The sequence below is a fragment of the Mesoplodon densirostris genome, chromosome 1 (assembly GCF_025265405.1).
Source record: "Mesoplodon densirostris isolate mMesDen1 chromosome 1, mMesDen1 primary haplotype, whole genome shotgun sequence".
NCBI classification, from domain to species: Eukaryota; Metazoa; Chordata; class Mammalia; order Artiodactyla; family Ziphiidae; genus Mesoplodon; species Mesoplodon densirostris.
Genome location: NC_082661.1, coordinates 178,873,755 through 178,882,058, shown reverse-complemented (window position 1 = coordinate 178,882,058; position 8,304 = coordinate 178,873,755). Strand labels below are relative to the sequence as shown.

Genomic DNA, 8,304 nt, shown 5'->3' with positions numbered 1-8,304 from the left:
TGCACTAGGATCCGCCTGCTTTAATTTCACAAGATGAGCTTGAGCGGTGAATTACTCACCGGAGGTCACACAGCTTCTCAGTGGCTGAGCTGCGACCATAACGCAAGTCTGCCACCCAGGGCAGTGTCTTCACCGCTATGGATAGGAAGCCCAGGGGCCTCATTAATGGCACGCATTGATAGATTGAGGTGAACTGTCACGAGCTTTAATAGACTTGGATGGATTGTGCCCGCCAAAGCAGACTGACTTGGGGATGCCCCAGGGTTCCAGCTTCTGTAGTCCAACGTGGCCAGTTCTCCTGGACGAGTTCCTGCCTCGCCCTTCAAAGGCACCAGCTGGCCTAAGAGAACTATACAATGGCTTTTGTATGTACAACTCATTAGCAGAGATCCACTCTGGGGGGGCTCCCTGACCCAGCCTGAGGCAACCAAAGCCAATGGACTTTTTAATTTTACATAGTGATACTTAATCTTCAGGCGGCAAGGGTGTGGGTGGGTGTATGTCAAAGGCCACTTTTGAGAATACACAAAAGTTAAATACAACCCTGTCCCACCTCAAAAATAAATGCACATATGCTCCAGCTCTTGCATACAATTTCTGCGGGATCATGGGTTGAAAAAAGTCAGCTAAAGGACTCTTGCACTAGTGCTTTCACGTGCTACTGTCTGTTCAGCAAAGAGAAAACCCAGCAAGCCTGCTTCACAGGCTTCCTCCTCCCTCCTCTGTGCTCAACCAGACCCCACAGAGCCTTCAAGGACAGGGTGGTAGCCCTTCCTCCTTAGGTCTGGTGGACAGAGGGACTTTTCCCCCTCTTTGTTTCTCCTCATTGGATTAGATGGTTATCTTGTCTTCTAGGAGCTTCCCAACCTTCCAGGGTACAGGCAAATCCAACACACCTGTAGGAGCTCCTCAAAGGCACCCACATTCTTCCACAATCATGTCTTTATGATGGTCTAGAAGGACTCGGCCATTGTCCACGTACAGCATACTCAAGGGCTTGGTCTTCACTGGGGCACAGCAGGTGGAAGGGACTCGGTGGGGTTGGTACCGTTTCAGCAGACTCTGAAAGGGAGGACAGGGGGGTCAATTCACATCCCAGTGGTGAGGTCAGAATGGTGTCATTTCTGGGTAAAGGGTGAAAAAGTTAACAGTTAAAATCAGTTTCTGGGGGCAAAAATAGAAAATTCTTTTCATAAAGGAATCAGAATGCCAATACATCATCAACTCTAATATCTAAAATAACTCTTTTTTTTTTTTTTTTTTTTTTTTTTTGCGGTACCCGGGCCTCTCACTCCTGTGGCCTCTCCCATTGCGGAGCACAGGCTCCGGACGCGCAGGCCCAGGGGCCATGGCTCACAGGCCTAGCCGCTCCGCGGCATGTGGGATCTTCCCGGACCGGGGCACGAACCCGTGTCCCCTGCATCGGCAGGCGGACTCTCAACCACTGCGCCACCAGGGAAGCCCTAAAATAACTCTTTTTTTAAACAGCCTTTAAACAGAAGATTCTAAAAGCTGTATCTGGGTAGAGCAGTAGGTAACATATGTTCTCCTATTGTTCTAGTCTAGAGTGAATACCGACTTTAAAAATATTCCAAGAAACTCCTGGTTTAGTTCCAGAAATATGAAGAAAAGAGTCATGCGGAAATTCTTGTGGGATTTGCTTTCTTGCCCAGAGAAGGGCAAACAGAGTCAACAGGAGAAAAGGTAACAAGCCCTTGGCATTCTGGAACTGGGCCTTGTCCCTGTGGTCCAGTGGTGGCTTTTCAGATCAGTGTTAGATTTGGTGACTTGGACTATCTGGGTCTCTGGTTCCCTCTGATCATGCTGCAGGTAGGCTGGTGGACAGAAGTGGGGCCTGGGAGAGACTCAGGAGGGCCTGTGCCCAGGACAGGCCCTCTAGGGTACCAGCCCCCACCACTGCCTCTCACGAGCTCAGGTCACATTCTCCCCAGAGCCTCTGGACCCTGCCTGAGGCTTGGCATGGAGGATGTATTACAGGTCCTAGAGATTCTCAGTCTAGGCTTCATAGAGTGAAAATGAAAACACTTTGATCCCGTGTGACCTTTGAGAGCAGGTCAGGACCACCATATATAAGCTCTCTTCTCTGCTTTCTCCACATCATTTTCCTTCCATTCCTCTCCCTCCACTACCTTCTAGACCATAGGCTGATTAGTGGCACCTAGTGGTAGCCTCTGGCTTTATTACTTTTGCAAAATGGGTGTCCAACTCCTGTTTTTAGGCAGCAAAAGTACAGTGGCTGGAACAGTAATATCTCTACCTTGGCCTCATAAACGCGGCCCCCATTGCATCAGTGAGTTACAGACTGCTAGTAATGGTAAGACAACATTATACCTGTTACCTGCTAACTATTGATACTACACGTGATATGATGCATATCATCTCATGTAACCCTAGAAGTATGGCATTGCTATCCCCATTTTACAGGTGAGGAGACTGAGGCTCAGAGAGAGTAAGCAACTTGATCAATATCACATGGCTAATGAGTAGGATTCAAACCCAGGCCTGTCTATTCCCAAACTCCAAATTCTGAACTTCCTTTCCTAGAATGTCAGGGCAGTGGGAGGAACTGAGACCCTCCAGTCTACACGCCCCACCCCTAATTTTATGACAGAAGGAAAAAGTCCCAGGAAAGCAGTGTGTTCAAGGTCACCCAACAAGGCATGACTCCATGTAGGCTCTCTGAGGATGTTATCATTGGTCACCTCTGTATCCTTAAAACCTGTCACAGAACCTGGCTCATTGTAGGTGCTCGAATAACTGTGCATGAATGAACACAGTAACCTAACAGCAAAGCCAGGGTCCTGATCTGGTAGTAAGGACAATTCTCCTCCACAGCTTACAGCCTCCCCTCCCCAGGCCTTGGCATCACACCTGGATGTATGCATGGTTGGTTGGATGGAACTCTTCCCCCACGGGGTTAGGACACTCGCCCTCACAGCGATAGGCATTGTACTGCTTGGGGTAGATGATCCAGGAGCCCCATCCTATCAGGTTGAAGTCCACCTGGAACTTGACCTTCCGACACAGTTGGTTTCTGTCCTGCAAGTGATATCGACGGTGCCTCCTGGCCCTCTCCCGGGAGAGCTGTCCCTCCTGGACCCGCCAGGAGCTCTCAGCTTCCCACAATAGGGTGGAGCCACCCAGCCGCCTCCGCTCTGGGGAGAGGTTGGAATAGAGCATGAGGAGCACATTGGTGACAGGTGGTGTGGGGGGCAGCCGCCAGCACTCTCCAGCCAAACTGGACATCTGCTCCCTCAGCTCCCCAGGGTGCTTCAGCCACTTGGAGAGTGGCCTGGTCACCTCTAGGACCATGCTGCCCGAGGAAAAGGTAACCTGGGACAGAGTGACAGTGAACAGATCCATTCGAAGACGTTCTGGGCAGTTGGGTGGGTCCTTATCCTCATTCAGCTTTGGCTGGTGGAAAATCTCAATTGAGAGTGGGACATCGGGAGGAAGGGCCACAGGGCTGGACAGCTGCAGCCGGAGCTCGGCCCATGCCAGATCCTCTTCTTGGCCCAGGAAGGAGAAGTCAAAAGCAAAGGTCCAGTTCTGCCCATCCACCTCCACATCTGGGTGAGAAAAAACCAGAAGGAAGCAGGTGAGTGGGGGCCTCCTGCAGCCTCAGTTGGTGTAACAACCACCATAGCTCATGACTGAGCCCTTACCTTATATGAATCGTCACCCTTACCCTACGAGCTGGGCATGTTATTGAACCCATTTTAGAGACGAGGAAAATTGAGGCTCAGGTTAAATTACCTGCGTGAGGTGTCATTCTTGGAAGGTGGCAAAGCCAAGAATAAGCCCAACTGCAAAGCCCAACCTCCAAATCACTGTTCTGCTGCTCCCCCTCATGACACTCCAGAGAACAACTGGTAAAAATTGGATGAGTTCGTCTCCTTCTCCCTTCTCCCCTCACACATGCAATCTAAGGACAAGCCCTGAGCTTTCTGACAGAAATCCTGGACTTCCACCCACCCTGTGGCCCGCTAGCCAGGCTTTGTCTTCTCATTGGAAAGGGTGGCCTGTTTCACGCACAATGAGGTTGATTCACAGAACATAAGGGTTGGAGCTCCCAGGGAGGCATAGGCAACGGAATCCAAAGACTGGTCACCCTTTCCCCCACCAATTCCTAAAGACAGGCAGACACTTCAAGAGTTCTTGGCAACCTTACAAATAGGTTTCTAAAGACATTCTAAGCTTGACTGTACACTGACCTTGCACTTTTCCACCCAGTGGTCTCTCCTACCTACCTGCAGGGCGCTCACCCTTTCCCACTCCAGATCATCCACACACCAGGGCAGACAGCAAGCACACACCCAAGACAATTAAACCCATCCTGAATGAAAAGGAATGGGGAAGCACATTCCATTCATTTTAGTCCTGGATTAATTTGGTCTGATGTCTGGGAATAGCACATATTGGTGGATTTTTCAGGTCAGCTAAAAGTGATCTTTAACTTTTTTCAAGCCCAGTTTCATCTTTGCAGTGGGAATAATAAAGCCCTACCCTTCCCTGCATTGTCACGAGGACCCAGGGAAATGAAGATGTTTGAAGGTCTATTGCTAAATAAAAGGCAGAGGTTATTCATTAGAAATAAAAACAGTAACCCTTTGGTGAATCAGTCCTGAAGGCAGTGATCTCTGACTGGGGTCCACTCTGGGCAGACCACATAAGAGTTTTGTTTTTTGGGGGGCTTCCCTGGTGGCGCAGTGGTTGAGAGTCCACCTGCCGATGCAGGGGACACGGGTTCGTGCCCCGGTCCGGGAGGATCCCACGTGCTGCGGAGCGGCTGGGCCCGTGAGCCATGGCCGCTGAGCCTGCGCGTCCGGAGCCTGTGCTCCTCAACGGGAGAGGCCACAACAGTGAGAGGCCCATGTACAGCAAAAAAAGAAAAAAAAAAAAAGAGTTTTGTTTTTTTGGTTCTTTGTCTCATAGAACATCTTTGGTCAGATAGTAAGTGGATTTCTCTGGGAAGTCCAGCCTGCATTAGAAGGGGGTAATTCCCAGCTTCAGCATCCTGAAGCTTCTCCCAGCCCATCCCTAGATGTTCTTTTTCACTTAATTTCCACTTCCCTTCTCATTAGCACCTGCAGGAGGCAATAACCGGCCCCTGACTAGCAACTCCCCAGAGGTGTGGGGAGGAGGCTGACACCACCCACTGCCCTTCGCAGCACCGCCAGTGACATGTAGCAACTCCTCTACAGCTCCGCCTACACCAGGATTTAAAACACACTATCTCAAGTATCCACAAATGGCTTTTTAAAGGCATTCCAGCTCAGTGTTTAAGAGGGCCCCTCCCGGTGTCTCCCATGATGGATCAAGTTCTGCCACTTGCTGCCACACTGGGCAGCCAGCTTTCTCTGGGCCTCAGCTTCCCTCTGGGTAAAAGGGAGATGGTAACAGTATCCACCTCACAGCGGTGTTGAGATTTACTGAGATAATGTGTGTAAAGTGCTTTGCCCAGCACAACCACCAAAGTGCAATAAACGGCCATCATCAACTGCCTCCTTATTATTACCCAAGTCCAAGTTAGAAATGAAGATGTCCAGGCAGTGAGGGACCTGGACAGGGGGACAAAGTCATCTGCTGCTGGGATGGCAGTGTGGATGCAGGGGCAGGGAGGAGGATACTCCTTCCTGCTGGAAGAGTCTGAGACCCCACTACCCTACCTGCAGCCAAGGGCTCCCCAGGACACAGTGCTAACAGGTTTTCTTAGATCTGGCTCTGGTTCATCTTAGAATAATGGGGGGATCTAATCTTTGAGGGTCACCAATGCCTGATAAAAGCCAAGAATGCTCTCCCCAGAAAAACTGCATTTCCTACTAACACAATAAATGTGATTTGGGAGTGGTTATAAGAAAGGGGTTCATGGACACCCTGAAACCCATCCACAGACTGAATGCAGACTTGGCCACATGGGCCCCAGCGAAATCTCGACCCACTTCCAATTCTAAAAAAGGAAGGGCTCATGATCTTGGGTTCCTTTCCCCCCAAACAGGGTGTTGAGTTAGTCAGGGACTCTGTAGAAAAAGAGGGTGAGTATGACACCGAGTTCCCACCGTACATTATTATAAATTATGAGGATGATTACCATTAACTGCTTCCCTCATGCCAAGTGTTTTATAAGCCTTGTCTCCTTAAATCCTCCCCTCCTTTATCACCATTTTGCAGATGAAGAAACTAAGGTCCAAGGTGAAGATGGTTAAACAGTGAAAGACACAAGACACGGATCCACATCTGATTTGGTTAGATTCCAACACCCATTTCCCCTTATCCTGTGCAGCTTACAAATAAACCCGAGATGGAAAGGTACCACACTCACACAAATGAGGTAGAAAGAAAGCCGGGCACTTTATTTTTACAAAAGGGGAGACTAGAAAAGTCAGCTGATATGCCAGGGACACATGGGGAATTGGGAAGCAGGGTTTGAGGGACCAGACCCAGTTTCCCGGATTCTCAAACTGTCAAATCACCACAAACCTTCGGGAACTCTCTAGAAGGAGGGAGTGAATTGGAAAAATGCGCCTCCCACTCTTTGCTCATCCACCTACCCCCCAACCCCAGCTTCCTAGCAGGCAGAGCACTCCAGTAATTTTCAAATTGCTCCGCCCCCCGCGTGTCCCTAGCCTGACTAGTCCCCAGATGACCCTTCCGGAGAGGGTCACTGGCTGTCTGACCCCAGACGCGGCTGGCCAGGGAGCTAGGAGCCCCCACCCCCAGATCACAAGGGGCCGGCGGGTGGCCGTCAAATCAGATTATCGGATGTGGATTTCGCCTGAACTCCGGGGAGGGCCGTCTGGCCCCGGCAGGCAGAGAGAGGTGCAGGCAGGCAGGGGCCACCCCGGGCGCTGGGATGTGGATTGCCCGGAGTAGAGGAACCCCGCGGGAAGGGCTCCCTCTTCTCAACATCTACCTGCGCCCAGTTCCCAGATCGCAAGCTGCCCCATCCTCGCGGCTGATACTCTCAAGGTCACCATGGGAGTGACCTCGCCCGCTCCACATCTAGGCCCCGAACCCGGTGTCGTCCGGGACACTGACACCTACCCCGCCTGGGCTGGATGACCCAAGCCTGCCGCAGTTCTCGACTTCGGGGCATTTCATCTCTAATCCATAATTTCTGAAACCTAATCCCTGATGTTACATGCTTGATACCCTATTTCGAACCTCAGTCTCAGCCTGAGACACTCCCAACGCCAGACCCCGGGGACGCATTCACCCTCACTCGCGAAAAGAAAAAAAAAATTTTTTTGACAAGACAAATAATTGTAGCAATAATAACGACCATATATTACTATGCCTGGTTTTGTGCTAAGCGTTCTATGTGCGTTGTCCATAGCCCTCGCCAGTCCAATAAGGGTGGCACTATTATCCTTATGCTACAGATGTGCAAACCGAGGCGCCCGGAGATTACAGTAGTTGAAGACGGCACAGATAAGCAGTGGCACAATCAGTCTTCCACCCTATAGTCCCGCGCTTTACCCACCCTAAACAAGACCGGAACGCAGAGGTCTCAGTCCGGGACACACCCCGGGTGCCACCAACCCTGTCTCCCGAGCCAAGGCGGACGCCGAGACACCGTCAGCCCCAGCCCCTGAACGTGCCCTTCAAGCGTGCGGATACGTTTTCAATGGCACGTCCCCGGCACAGTGCCGCAGCCCCTGCCGCTCCAGCCCTCTCCCGGAGTCCCGAGCGGGAGCGCCCAAGGCGCGCCGGGGGTCCAGCCGAGTGGGGCGGGGCGGGGCGGGGCAGCCTACCTTGCGCCTGCAGGCTACGTATGATGTCCGCCCGGAGCAGCGGTTCGCGGTACAGGCTCAGCATATAAGCAAGAGGGGATGGCGACGAGGGCTGCACCCACGTTCGAAGGGGTACCGGGGCTACCATCGTGGCGCCCGCCTGGAGGAGAGCCCACCAGACATGCAGGAGGAACAACGGCAGGCTGTGGGCGTGCATGGTGGGGTGGCGGGGCCCGAGGCCAGCCTCCGTCCCTTATATCCTGGGCCTTCGCGGGCGCCCCGCCCCTGCCCTTCCTCCCTAGGGGAAGCTTTCAGGTCGGATAACACCCCCCAGCCCAGCCCCCGTCACCGGGGGTGGCCCCCAGAGGGACCACCTGCTGGGGGCAAGTGAGACCTGAGCCTGGTAGGGAGGAGACCTGAAAAACTGGAGGAGCTGTTAGGTCCAGGGACCGTCTAGTTTGCCCAGTCTGGACACCCTGGCACTCTGCTACTCCAGGCTTTTTTTTCCAAGACACAGCTGGCTTGTCGCAGGCAAACTCCCAGGTCAGAA

The 8,304-nt window shown here is 52.1% G+C and overlaps 1 protein-coding gene across 1 annotated transcript; it reads right to left on the bottom strand.

Moving 5' to 3' along the window:
- Nucleotides 1–909: 909 nt before the first annotated feature.
- NODAL (nodal growth differentiation factor) lies at nt 910–7,971 on the bottom strand. Its single transcript, XM_060092116.1, has 3 exons — nt 7,776–7,971; nt 2,893–3,590; nt 910–1,062 (listed from the first exon to the last, which is right to left on the bottom strand). Exons 1-3 carry the CDS (start codon nt 7,969–7,971, stop codon nt 910–912), a joined length of 1,047 nt encoding a protein of 348 aa, XP_059948099.1.
- Nucleotides 7,972–8,304: the final 333 nt, after the last annotated feature.

Coding starts and splice junctions, on each gene's coding strand:
- NODAL (XM_060092116.1), bottom strand. CDS start 7,971: ATGCACGCCCACAGCCTGCCGTTGTTCCTCCTGCATGTCTGGTGGGCT. Junction 3,591..7,775: donor ACGTAGCCTGCAGGCGCAAG/GTAGGCTGCCCC, acceptor TTTCTCACCCAG/ATGTGGAGGTGGATGGGCAG. Junction 1,063..2,892: donor CCAACCATGCATACATCCAG/GTGTGATGCCAA, acceptor CCTCCCTTTCAG/AGTCTGCTGAAACGGTACCA.